Source organism: Cucurbita moschata, unplaced genomic scaffold (assembly GCF_002738365.1).
Source record: "Cucurbita moschata cultivar Rifu unplaced genomic scaffold, Cmos_1.0 Cmo_Scf00014, whole genome shotgun sequence".
Lineage (NCBI taxonomy): Eukaryota > Viridiplantae > Streptophyta > Magnoliopsida > Cucurbitales > Cucurbitaceae > Cucurbita > Cucurbita moschata.
Window position 1 is genome coordinate 4590907 of NW_019268530.1, and position 13441 is coordinate 4604347.

Below are 13441 nucleotides of genomic sequence, written 5' to 3' on the forward strand. Positions count from 1 at the left end.
AATAACCTATTATTAATAGATGATTATTACCTATGGTATTAAAACGACGATTAAAACTCAAACTTTGAGGCTTTATTGGTAAAAAGGTTTAATCACTCGTACCTGAGTTCATAAAAGATTCTTTATACTAACCGTGTTGGGCTTCGATGAGCTCAAATTTATATAGGTCATTAGTGAATGATCAGTTTGTTTGAAAGAGTAAGCTTAAGGCAGCCCGAGTCACAGTTATATGACTTACATGACCAAACATATACCTTAGAGTTTGCATTAGACACGTTAGCTTTATATGTTAAGAAGAAATATTCATATATGTGGTTTCAGATTGATTATCAGAAATTGATTACGGTAAGATGTGAGGAACAAGTAACCTTTTGAAATAGTAAGGATTTTTGTGAGTATAAACTTACGAGCTAAGAAGGTTTAATATCTTAAAGATCTCTCCCATGATCGAGCATGGATAACATTCAAACTCAATGATGTGTTTACAGTTTTATATACACCGTAAACTAAAGGTTTAGAGATGTTGTTCGACTCGAACATTATAGTATTTGAGTTCTACAGGTTTTTTTCATTTCATTTTATGTCAGGTGACCTGTTTGACAAAAGTGAATTTCGAATTTTGAAGGATACATAGATTTCATGTTATTTACCTATTTGAGAACGTTAAAAGAGTGCTTTGAATCTTAGTAATTATCTTTCTACTTCCATATTAGTGTCTTAATAAAACTTCATGTTAAAGTGGATGAGGTTGTGTTTGATATTGTTGAGTTTGTCTCGTTCTTTACGAAACACTAATGAAATCAGTTTATACATCTTAATAAGAAAGACAAAATCAGTCCCATAGGCATCGAAATCTTGAAGCTTGTTGATCGCTATGAACATTCAGATCCATGTTTCATGTCGTATCTGATTATATTTCGACTCCAACAATGAGGTCATTTATTGGTATTTCTAATAATCAACTTTTTTCAATATATATTTTTTTAAAAAGACATCTCAAACGATCGACATTGATTGCTACACAAACCATAGATAATCATGATAGAGTTAATTTCCGAACAATTTTTATCTTAACTTTGGCGTAGCATTACTTCATAGCATGCATATAGTAATGACCAAAATCATATTAAAAAAAAGCCGTGTCGTTACACATGCATGTACTACACTATAGTATTCCTACAATAATATAAGTTAAATAATAAAAAAATTAGAAAAAAAAAATAGTAAGAATTTGGAAACAAAATTTACACTAGGGACAAAAGGGTAATTAAAATTTTTATAATTGACTACGTTAATAAAAATACACATAATTTTTTTACTTAATTCCTTCCATTTTTTTTTTTAAATTTTGGAAACCATGTCTAAACTTTTTTGGAAGTTAAAAAATGCTTGTGAGTAACGTTAATATTTTTAAAAACTCAGAAGAAATTTAAAAATTTAGAGATGATTTATAAAATATGGCTAGAGCGTTTATATATTGATGATAATTTTTTAATTTATAAAATTAAGAAGGTTAACACTAGTTTAAATATTTAAAAATAAATCAAAAGGGAAAGATATTTTTAAAAATTTCAAGATATTATTAAGTATATATATATATATATTAGCAAAAAAAAACAAAGTTTATTGTATTTTTTAAAAATTAATTTAGCCTTTATAATTTAGGCCTCTAAATTAAACCAGCAATTTTGAGTTCTCCAAAGCGCAGCGGTGTACTCATTATTATACGGGGAGCTTACGTGTCAATAACCCAACGGTTAACACAAAAAAAAAAAAAAAAAAAAAAAAAAAAAAAAAAAAAAAAAAAGAAAAGAAAAGAAAAGAGGAATTAAGGGGACTATATAAAGTCAAAAAGAAAAGAAATTAAGAAGAACGAAAAAGAAGAAAGAAAAGGCAGATCCCAGTGGCCAACTCTGGTAACTTCCGAGCCCTTGGACCTATTGGGAGTTGCACTATTTTTCGTTTTCCCGTTAACCTACAGAATCACTGTCAAGCACACGAAGAGGACGATCACACGGCCACATGGGGGAGGAGAAGAGGCACCAGATGATGCAGAATCTCTTCGGAGATCAATCCGAGGAGGAAGAAGAGATTGATTCCGAGCACGAGTCCAATCCGCAGCCAAATTATGCCTCTGTACTTTCTTCTATCCATGTTCTTATTTCTTTACGCCCTTACTACTCGAACTTTCTTAGATTGATGGATGTCTAGGGATTGAATTTTGGGTGAAGTTGCTGCTGTGTGTTGTGTTGGTTTAGTTGTTAATTATTTGCGGATACAATCAAGCATTCAATCTGCCACTTCAATGAAAAGGATTAAAATTGAAGAGCATTGGAAGACTGGTCACGTGAACCGATGGAATTAATAGATATTTCGGTGTTAATTGGAAAGATGCATATGGGGAACTAGTTATTGTGGACGCTGAGTGCTTATTGGACGTTGGTTTTACTGGAATAAGTTGATTTAATGTTGTTGTTGTTCTTGACTTGTTTTACAGGATGAAGGAGAAGGTGAGGCGGAGCCTGAAGGTGAAGGTGAAGGTGAAGTGGAGGGACATGGGGAGGTGGAAATTGAGAGTGAAGGTGAGTTGCAGGATGTTGAGCCGGATCCTGGAGAAAGTGAGGGTGAAAGAGATCAAAGTTCTCAGGAAGTAGACGTGGGTCATCATGGAGAAGAAGAAAGTGAAGGGAAAGAGGTGGATAGCGAAGATAGGGAAGAATATGGCCAAAGAGTGGTAACAAGCAGGAGGCATGATTTAGTTGAAAGTGAATCCGAGAGGTCCGAAGAAAATCATTACATTGACAATGAAGACGAAGAGGTGGATCAAACTAGGAGTCCGAGGTAATGGATTTACTGTTTGCCCCCTCCCTTCATCTCTTTTCATTCCAGTTGTTCCCATCCTTTTGTATTATATTCTAGAATTCTAGCTTCATGATCTTATAGCTTCTCATTGGCACAGTTTGCGGACAGCAGTTTTCTCCTAATTGTTTTTGTACACAACATTTCTATCATATTGTTCTTTCTTCTTACTTATTAGAGACCAGAGAAGTTCATAAACAATCACGTAAATCAGTTACTCGAAGGTAAATTGTAATGACAAAAATAGGAGAGAGAGTAGACTAGGAAGAGCCCATGATCTCCAGCCTCGCTTTCTTTAATTTGGCGATTTTTTTACAACTGACCCTTCAAAACTGGCCCCGATTGTACTGGAGCAAAGCATTTATACATTTCCTTTTAAAGGGTTACCAGAAAGGAGGTGCTTCATGGATACGATAGATCACAATAATTTATATTGTATCAAATACATCTAAGTATTTAATTTATTAATGGACATTAGCTACTTCTGCCAGCATTGTGAATTTGAATTTTGAACTGGAGACAGGGAGGAGAGGGATCACAGTTCACATCCAGTGGCTGAAATTCGTGATGTATTTGGTGATTCTGATGAGGAAGATGAAGCAGAATATGCTGTTGAAAATGATATTAAGCAAGATTCAGCTGTGAGTAATAAATCTTCATTTGCAATGTTGAATAATTTCTGATTGTTGAAGCTGAATGACACTTGTGCTGTAAAGATCATAAAAAGTTGAATATTTTTTCAGAGGTCACCTATGGAAGAGGAGGGGAGCTTTGAGAAGAGTCCAAGACCAGATGATATAATTCCTGATGAAGATGCTCGGTATGAGTCAGATGCTCGTTATGAATCAGAAGAGGAAAATTTCGAGGTAAAACATAAAGAGAAGCCAGTTGGGCCTCCGTTGGAGCTAGAGATTCCACTACGTCCTCCTCCTGCCCGCCCAGAGAAGGTTCTTTGATGAACTCTATTGCATTGAACTGTCATTTGACACAATTTTTACTTCGCACCACCAAATTTTGCTTCTTATCTGATGTTAGGAGTGAAATGCTACATTGCATACAATTTGATTCTAGGTTGATCATATATGTATCCTCTGCCTGCTTGTGTAATAACAATTTAAGGATTCTTTTTTCATGTGGGGGCACAATCTCCCTCCCCCCCTTGTGAATCATTCAATTAGGAAGTGTCAAAAATTATTTTGTTGTGCTTCTCTTTTACCAATATTTTGATGTGATGTAAATATAACAGCTTTTCAATCTTAATTGCAGATGAACATGATAAAAGTCTCCAATATTATGGGCATCGATCCAAAACCATTTGATCCCAAAACATATGTGGAAGAGGATGTATTTGTGACAGATGAATCTGGAGCTAACAAACGCATACGCTTGGAAAATAACATCGTGCGCTGGAGAACTGTTAGGAAACCCGATGGCACAACAAGTGTATGTTTTTAGCATTCATGCCATTGATTTTGCTTAATGAATTAGCATTTTAATTATTGCTAGTAGTGCATAATGAATGATCTTATAGAAGATTTTGTAGTACATTCTTTTATTATTGTTTTGCTACAAATGAGTGTCGTCCCAACTTTGGTGGGAGGAGTATGAAAGGAAAGAAACAAGATTCTCGGTCAGATTTTATACATTTTTAGGCTTTCCTAAGTTTATTATGCTAAATTGGTTTTTTTTGCCTTTTCTTTTGCATTACTAAAAGTTTTAACATTTGTTTTCCTGATTTGTAGTATGAAAGTAATGCACGTTTTGTGAGGTGGTCAGATGGCAGTTTGCAGCTATTAATTGGGAATGAAGTGCTTGACATAAACGTGCAAGATGCAAAGCACGACCAAGCACACTTGTTTCTTAGGCATGGGAAGGTAATGTCTCAAAAGTAATTAAAATTGAAATTTAGATTTATAGTTCTGTCACATTTTTTTCTTGTTTAACTGTTTGAACTCAAGGCTCTTTTTCTACTCTTAAGGATTTGGGACTGAGAATCGTGCTCAACTACATAGAATATTGCTGAAATTTGTATCATTTTGTTGCATCAGTGTAGAAGTTTAATTAAGCTAGTTTTTGTTTCACCTGCGTTAGGATTTGAATTCCTTTCTACTTTGAAGAGATATTTTGATCATTTTATATCTGGAGCATAGATATATTTATGCTTTTTAATTTTTTTGGGCTTGGGATGTGGATATGATAACTAACCTATTCTTATTGCAAAAAGTGAATTAGAAAACTTACTTGCATTGTTTAAACTTTGCAACTCTTATTTCCCTTTCTAGGGTGATCCCTCCTTTGTAAACGAACAAATAACAGGTCTTTTTTTCCCCTTCTCTATTGGTGGAAATGTATTTCATATGATGATCATCTGTTTTGTACGTGCAGGGAATTCTGCAATCACAAGGTAGGCTTATGAGAAAGATGAGGTTCGTTCCATCGTCCCTGACATCTAATTCTCACCGCTTGTTAACTGCTCTGGTTGACTCACGACATAAGAAGGTGTATAAGGTTAAGAATTGCGTAACGCACATTGATCCTGAAAGGGAAAAAGAGGAAAAAGAAAGGGTAAATGGTCTAATGGTGTTTGTTGCTCTGAATCGTACATAAATCATGGTGTTCACTTGCTGTATTGTATTGTGCTGTTGTAGGCCGAAAGTCAAACAATCAGGGCAAATGTACTTCTTAATCGGAAGAAGGAAAAGGTTAACAAGAAATATACTCCTGTCATTGACAGAAGGCGCCAACTATCGCCTGGGTTCTTGGAAGATGCCCTTGAGGAGGTATGCTGTTGTAATTTTCTTTCTCATCTCTTCCCATTATCTAAATCTTTTGGGATCTGAGAATGTTTCTTGTTTTAAGTTGTCAAGTTAGGCTATTTGGGTAGTTTGGCATTCAGGATTTGCGAATTTGAACCGACTTCTGGTTTAGGGGTTATAAGTTGCTTATGATGCTGAAAAGAAGGAAAAGTTGCTGCGGTTGCATGTGTTGCATCTGTTGCTTCTGTATACAACTTTATAGATCTCATTTCAGTTATAAAATTATTGGAAGCACATCGTTATGTTCTTTTGCAAGTCATGGAGATTACTTAACTTACCATGTTTTTTGTCCAGGAAGATGAAACAGATTATATTGATTCACGTCGTTCCAGCCGCCGCTTTGAGGAAGATTTGGAAGCTGAAGAGCGAGCTGAAAAACGGATAATGAATGCAAAGAAGGTCTATTACCTTGTCAATTAAATCTTGCCCATTGATTTTTGTTAGAGTGCTAAAAGTGCAAATGGAATTTGCATCACAGGGAACTAGAAACATACCCTGGAAGTCATCCTTGCCCGCTGCTAAATCATCTGGGCGTCCTGTGGATTTCTCTGACAGTGAGAAGGAAGAGTCTGAGTACGAAAGTGAAGGAGAAGATGGTGCTCATGGGAGAGTTGAAGAACCAGAGCAGGAGTATGATGAAGAGGGGGAAGAAGACGATGAACGTGATGAAGAGGCAGAAGTTAATGAAGTTTCAGATGTGGATGAAGAGGCCGAGGTATGATTTAATATATATATATATTCTTGAGATTTCATTACATAATGAAATATACAGAGAAGGGGAAGAAATCCCCAGTTCACGGAAGTTGCAATAAAGCGTTTCCAACTAGCCCAAACATTACAGGTTGAATTACAACAGAATATTGATTTACTAAGTGTTCACTTAGAAGCATTAACAAGAATAACTTTATGAAGAAAAGAAAGCAGGTTTCTGCCTTTGCCTATACAAATTTGGTAATTTCCTTGATTAAAGTTCAGGAGAAACTTCCAAAGAGATTTAGCCGAAGATTATTGGCTGTCTTGAAAGGGTAATAAGTGAGAGAAAATGAATATTGGCTTTTAAGTTTTACCTTATAGACATAAGGAGAGCACCCTCCGAAAGAAGAGAAAAGAAAGTAAGTGCTAGAAGGAGATTGCTTGTTGGCAGGTTACGACCCTTGCGATTTGTTGCCTTGGACAAATTGGGAAACCATTGCATAAAAACTTCCAATCAGTGTTTAAATCCTTGAATTTGGTGCAAAATTCTCCAAACCATCCCAACCCACTACATATAAACTCTATATATTTCATCCTTCCACTGTTTGTGATCAATTTTCCCTTCTATTTGCAGGAGCCCAAGCATAAGGTTAGAGATTATGGGGGCAGTCACAAGCGCAAGGGGATTGAGTCTGATGAGGAGTCTCCTCCAAGGAAGGTTGCAACCCATCGCAGGATGGCAGTGGTTTATGACAGCGATGAGGATTGAAAACTTGCTTCATATGAGATAAATAGTGAGCATTTTCATCTCATTTCCATTTGAGTTCTAATGATGGTGGAAACTGGAAAATCTTGCAAATATCCATTCATCACTTCTCTTTTGATCTTTAGTTTGCTTTATTTTTATTTTAGAGTATATTTCAGTGGTTTATCTCTTTGATATTTTAAACACGCATGTTAGCACAAGCGGGATTGCTCATCTTGAGTTTCGTAACCAGCAACGTCAAAATCAGTATTTCCCCCTTTTCTGAAGTTGTTACAGTGCCAAAATCATTTTTAATGAATAGTTATAATGGTTGATATAGAATTCTGCCAATTCAAGAAAAGTCTTTTTTACTCATGAACTTGTTAGATAGTCTTCTGTGCTTTCCCTTCTAGGATGGTTGCTTTCATTTGTTATAAGAACTTCATAAGAAACTGAAAGGTGTATCTCATTGACATTTCTAATTAACAGCGGGCGGTGGCACGGTTGATCATTCTGCAATGGTAGCATTCTATTCCGAGAGAGACGAACTGCGGAACAAGTGGAGGACTAAAGAACTCTCCAGCCCAACTCCGGCAGATTCAAAAGGTTCATGCGGCTCTGGCTATTAATCCCACTTCTGTAAATTGGTTACATGAGATCACGGTATGAAAATGGCGTTTTCTTGGTATAATTTCATCTGTGCTGAACAACCCATTACTAATTTCTGTCTCCATGGAAAAGCATTGATTTTCTTGTTCTCATTGGCTGGCCTTTTCCTTTGCTGTTCGAACTCTAATTCTCTCTCTATATTCAATATCATGCTATGTTTGGCTGCTGGCAAGAGAAATAGATTGAGAGGTTCTGATGATCATACAAAGAAGATAGATTTGACGCTTTATTTTCATCCTTTCATGAAATGGCAATGAATTTGTGTCAGGAGTTGGAATGATCTTTATAATACTGGGATTTTTAATATGAAAAGTTTGTTTAGACAATGTTTTTAGTCTTTATGTGTTTTTTTTTTTTTTTAAACTCATGTATATTTAAATATTGCGACCACTTTTATTTATTTATTTATATAAAATACTATAAAGTACTAAAATGGGAGTGGGTCCTCTGGTGGTCAAGTCGTTTTCGGAATGGTCGCACACCAGTCAGCTAATTGAAGATTCTAGAATCTTCATCAATGATTTATTATATTAAAATAAAAATGGAGGAAAGTATCCTAAATAATAAAGAAAGTGGACTAAATAATCTAGAACATCTGTCGATAATGACTCATTATTTTGATGAATCATTTCTTCGTACAGTAGAGAATTATGTAAACATTTACTCGAAATTTCACTTATTAGAGTCCATTTTGGAAGACAATTTTTTCTGAAGAATTCGCCATGATATAGTTGATCCATGCATAATATCAGGAAAATTAGTATCGGTCTTATCACTAAATATTTATAAAAAGAATATCATTCAATCATAACAGCTGAGTTGAGTTAGATGGTATTTTTTTAGAATTGAACCGGTTCAAATATATATAGGACAAAAACAATTAGGTTTCGCTCGACATAGATGCAAATCCTCACCTTACCCTTGTCATCGATGCTAGATGCAAACACCCTTTGCAGATGCAACTCGTCATCGATAGCCATCGCCCCTTGCCTATGTCACTAGCCATGATCCTTGGCCTCGCCATTGCTTATGCAGCTTCTTGCTGTCAGTCTTTGCCCTTGCCCACGTGACTGGTCACGTTCTACACCTTCGTCATTGCACTGAAACACACCAAAAATATAGACGGTCATTGCATTGAAACACACAAAAAAAAAAAAAAAAAAAATAGACGGTTAAATTGAGTTGTGAAATAATTTCAGGTACTTGAGTTATCAATTCAATCAACTTGAAATTTTGAGTTGGTCGAAAATATTTCCTCAAACTTATTACTCAAAAGTCAGAGAATAAATCTATATTTTATAATACTATTCTTTAATGGTATAAAGTATTTTAATAGAGAATAATATTTAAAAGAAAGATAATTAAATATTGATTAACTAAATTAAGGGACTAATCACGGTTTTTCTTGTTACAAACTAACCAAACTTTTATTAAATCGAATGAAACTGAATGTACAAAAATAATAAGAATAAAGGATGTATAGTTTATTAAGATAAAACCAAAAATATCCTGTAATATGATTATTAAAAAAAGAAAAAAAGAAAAAAAGAAAAAATAAAGGCATTAGATGCGGGATGGGCCACCAAGGGGAAGACTTCGTGGCCGTGCAAATTATAACGTCTGGTAAAATCCGGCCAAGTCTAGTTCCTTCCAGATGCCTCCATTTTCATTCCATAAGAACACCATGCCGCCTCCGTGTTTCTGCAATCTTCTTCCATTTCACTGCACAAACATTTGTACGCAACGTTTCGATAATCGAGATCGGATTTCTCTTTGATACTGAACAGTTTCTTTTGAATCAAGTCTCCTACTACCGCAAGGGTTTTGTACAACTGCATTTCTGTTCTTTGAATTGAAGGTATGGTGATCGCTGACTCTTTCTTTTTAATTGATGGGTTTCAGTTTGATTCATTGTGTGATTGTTCTTGTATTTTGATGGCTTTCGTTGCTTTTTTCTGCTATTGGTGTTGATCGTCTGTTTTTATTTTATTCTTTTAGAATTTTTTTCGGATATGAATCCTGATAAATTCACCCACAAGACTAATGAGGCACTCGCCGGAGCTCACGAGTTAGCTTTGAATTCTGGCCATGCGCAACTGACACCGCTTCATTTGGCGGTTGCTTTGATTTCTGATCCGAGTGGGATTTTCAGCCAAGCGATTTCTAGTTCCGGTGGTGAAAATGCCCAAAAAGAAGTGGAGACGGTCTTCAATCGAGCATTGAAGAAGCTTCCATCTCAATCCCCTGCACCGGATGAAGTGCCGGCGAGTACAACTCTGATTAAGGTAATTCGAAGGGCACAAGCGGCACAAAAATCGCGAGGGGACACGCATTTAGCTGTCGATCAATTGGTTCTTGGCCTTCTTGATGATTCTCAGATTGGGGATTTGCTCAAAGAAGCCGGTGTCACCACGGCGAAAGTTAAATCCGAGGTCGAGAAACTACGTGGAAAAGAAGGGAAGAAAGTGGAGAGTGCGTCTGGCGATACAACATTTCAGGCACTTAAAACATATGGGCGAGACCTGGTAGAACAAGCGGGGAAACTCGACCCAGTTATTGGTAGGGATGAGGAAATTCGTAGGGTGGTGAGAATCTTATCGAGAAGGACTAAGAACAACCCTGTTCTTATTGGGGAGCCTGGTGTTGGAAAAACTGCAGTGGTTGAAGGATTAGCACAAAGAATTGTAAGAGGGGATGTTCCAAGTAATCTTATTGATGTGAGGCTCATAGCTTTGGATATGGGTGCTCTGGTTGCGGGAGCTAAGTACAGGGGAGAGTTTGAAGAGAGATTGAAGGCTGTATTGAAGGAAGTTGAAGATGCAGAGGGGAAGGTTATACTGTTCATCGATGAGATTCATCTTGTTCTTGGTGCTGGAAGAACAGAGGGGTCAATGGACGCCGCTAACCTTTTCAAGCCTATGCTGGCTAGAGGGCAGCTACGTTGTATTGGGGCCACTACTCTTGAAGAGTACAGGAAGTACGTGGAGAAGGATGCGGCATTTGAAAGAAGGTTCCAGCAGGTTTATGTGGCTGAACCAAGTGTGCCTGATACTATCAGCATCCTTCGAGGACTCAAAGAGAGATATGAAGGTCATCATGGTGTTAGGATACAAGATCGAGCTCTTGTCATTGCAGCCCAGCTTTCGAGTCGATATATCACTGGTATGTATCTGTTTCTTATTTCCAGGGCTATTGATAAGGATGATGAAGATATTGATATTGATTTGGTTTACATTGTGCAGGGCGACACCTTCCTGATAAGGCCATTGATTTAGTTGATGAAGCTTGTGCTAATGTGAGGGTCCAGCTTGATAGCCAGCCTGAAGAAATTGACAACTTGGAGAGGAGGCGAATGCAGCTTGAAGTTGAACTCCATGCGCTTGAAAAGGAGAAGGATAAAGCTAGTAAAGCTCGTTTGGTTGAAGTGGGTATTGTTTCTACAGATTGTCCTTTCATTATTTGTCATTGTTGATTAGTTGCTGACATTTTATTGACTTTGCTGTAGGTGAGGAGAGAGCTGGATGATTTGAGGGATAAGCTTCAGCCATTGCTGATGAAATATCGAAAGGAGAAAGAAAGGGTAGATGAGATTAGAAGACTGAAGCAGAGGAGGGAGGAACTACAGATAGCTTTGCAAGAGGCTGAAAGAAGATATGATTTAGCAAGAGCTGCTGACTTGCGATATGGAGCAATCCAGGAAGTAGAATCTGCTATAGCACGGATTGAAGGGAACACTGATGAGAACCTAATGTTAACCGAAACCGTCGGACCGGAACAAGTAGCAGAAGTTGTGAGCCGGTGGACTGGAATTCCTGTCACGAGGCTCGGCCAGAATGAGAAAGAGAGGCTGGTTGGGCTTGCTGAGAGATTGCACAAGAGAGTTGTGGGGCAGAATCAAGCAGTTGATGCTGTTGCTGAGGCTGTTTTACGGTCAAGAGCTGGATTGGGAAGGCCACAGCAGCCAACTGGTTCCTTCTTGTTTCTGGGTCCTACTGGTGTTGGCAAAACTGAGCTTGCCAAGGCGCTTGCTGAGCAACTTTTTGATGATGAAAACCTCCTGGTGAGAATTGACATGTCTGAATATATGGAGCAACACTCGGTTGCGCGCCTCATCGGTGCTCCTCCTGGGTAAGTACCGACTTTCGCCATATAGTGTAAGTTGTTGGTCTTTCTTTGCTTTAGAGAACAAAATCTCATGGGAACTTGTGATTTCTCAGGTATGTTGGCCATGAAGAAGGAGGGCAACTCACAGAGGCTGTAAGGCGGAGGCCCTACAGTGTTGTGCTGTTTGATGAAGTGGAGAAAGCTCACATCTCTGTGTTCAACACCCTTCTCCAAGTTCTAGACGATGGGAGATTGACTGATGGTCAAGGCCGCACTGTGGATTTCAGAAACACAGTCATTATCATGACCTCTAACCTTGGAGCTGAACATCTCCTTTCTGGGCTTATGGGAAAATGCACAATGCAAGTTGCTCGTGATCGAGTTATGCAAGAGGTACGAAAAACAGAACAAGTTTTGTGCTCTTTATTCACAATTCTTCGTCTGTTCATTACAATGTAACGAACACTTGCTGCTGCTGTTTCAGGTGCGGAAACACTTCAGGCCGGAGCTGCTTAATCGTTTGGATGAAATCGTTGTATTTGACCCTCTCTCGCACGACCAGCTGAGGAAAGTTGCCAGACTGCAGATGAAAGACGTCGCAGCCCGCCTGGCCGAGAGGGGAATTGCCTTGGCGGTGACGGATGCCGCCCTCGACCATGTCTTGGCAGAGAGCTACGATCCGGTAAGTATATTGATGAAGAAAGTGAAAGAACAAACATGTAGCTTGAATTTGGGCGAACAAAAATGGTAACATGGTTGGTTGTGTGGATTGTTTCTTCAGGTATATGGTGCTAGACCCATAAGAAGATGGCTGGAGAGGAAAGTGGTGACAGAGCTATCGAGAATGTTGATCAAAGAAGAAATCGATGAGAATTCGACTGTGTTCATCGATGCAGGGGGTGATGGGGATAGGTTGACGTACAGAGTGGAGAAGAACGGGGGATTGGTTGATGCTCAAACTGGGAATAAGTCTGATGTGTTGATTCAACTCAAGAATGGCACAAGAAGCGATGCTGCTGCCCAGACTGTGAAGAAGATGAAGATTGAGGAAATTGATGAAGATGAGATGGAAGAGTAAAAGAGAAGAGTAGAAGTGATGGGATCTGTGTGAAAAGAGTGTATTTGAATCTCTTCTTCTTCTTGTGTTTTGATGTATTTCCCTGTGAAGTTGTTTAAATAAATAGAAAAATTAAAGAATTTACGGACCAAATGAATACGTAAGTGTTACATATTTACCTCCAGCATGTATGGTCAATTTTAATTATATTTTTAGAAATTTTTATCCGTTAGAGTATTTTCACCGAGTTAGGTCGAATTAGTGACTCCGACGACGTAGGTCAATCATGTAAGTAGTTTTATTGTTGGCTCGGTTGGATGACTTGTTTACTGTATGAATGATGCGTGTCCGACTATTGTGTCATGTTTTATAATTGCTGTCATGTTTTATGATTGCTGCTATCATATATGTTATGTCGTGTTACAATATGTTGTGATACATGAACCCTCATGTGCTATGCCATATAAATTACATAATACATCCGATCTATGCCTATAG

General features: G+C 37.7%; 2 protein-coding genes across 2 annotated transcripts; both read left to right on the forward strand.

Annotated features, from left to right (window-relative positions):
• Positions 1-1863: 1863 nt before the first annotated feature.
• LOC111452329 (protein LEO1 homolog) lies at positions 1864-7981 on the forward strand. The gene is made up of 12 exons (XM_023092987.1): positions 1864-2136; positions 2498-2841; positions 3383-3500; positions 3603-3806; positions 4126-4302; positions 4602-4733; positions 5245-5424; positions 5508-5639; positions 5970-6074; positions 6154-6390; positions 7003-7162; positions 7603-7981. The coding sequence occupies exons 1-11, from the start codon at positions 2023-2025 to the stop codon at positions 7135-7137; spliced, it is 1878 nt and encodes a 625-aa protein (XP_022948755.1). The 5' UTR covers positions 1864-2022; the 3' UTR covers positions 7138-7162; positions 7603-7981.
• A 1447-nt stretch (positions 7982-9428) lies between these two features.
• On the forward strand, positions 9429-13125 carry LOC111452328 (chaperone protein ClpB1). The gene is made up of 7 exons (XM_023092986.1): positions 9429-9640; positions 9781-10944; positions 11025-11206; positions 11288-11910; positions 12000-12279; positions 12371-12568; positions 12668-13125. The coding sequence occupies exons 2-7, from the start codon at positions 9795-9797 to the stop codon at positions 12962-12964; spliced, it is 2730 nt and encodes a 909-aa protein (XP_022948754.1). The 5' UTR covers positions 9429-9640; positions 9781-9794; the 3' UTR covers positions 12965-13125.
• Positions 13126-13441: the final 316 nt, after the last annotated feature.

Excerpts from the sequence above, each read along its gene's own strand:
- LOC111452328 (XM_023092986.1), top strand. The coding sequence starts at position 9,795 with ATGAATCCTGATAAATTCACCCACAAGACTAATGAGGCACTCGCCGGA. Across the intron at positions 11,207-11,287 it reads GTAAAGCTCGTTTGGTTGAA|GTGAGGAGAGAGCTGGATGA; the intron begins GTGGGTATTGTT and ends ACTTTGCTGTAG. Across the intron at positions 12,569-12,667 it reads TGGCAGAGAGCTACGATCCG|GTATATGGTGCTAGACCCAT; the intron begins GTAAGTATATTG and ends TTGTTTCTTCAG.
- LOC111452329 (XM_023092987.1), top strand. The coding sequence starts at position 2,023 with ATGGGGGAGGAGAAGAGGCACCAGATGATGCAGAATCTCTTCGGAGAT. Across the intron at positions 3,807-4,125 it reads CTCCTGCCCGCCCAGAGAAG|ATGAACATGATAAAAGTCTC; the intron begins GTTCTTTGATGA and ends TCTTAATTGCAG. Across the intron at positions 4,734-5,244 it reads TGTTTCTTAGGCATGGGAAG|GGAATTCTGCAATCACAAGG; the intron begins GTAATGTCTCAA and ends TTGTACGTGCAG.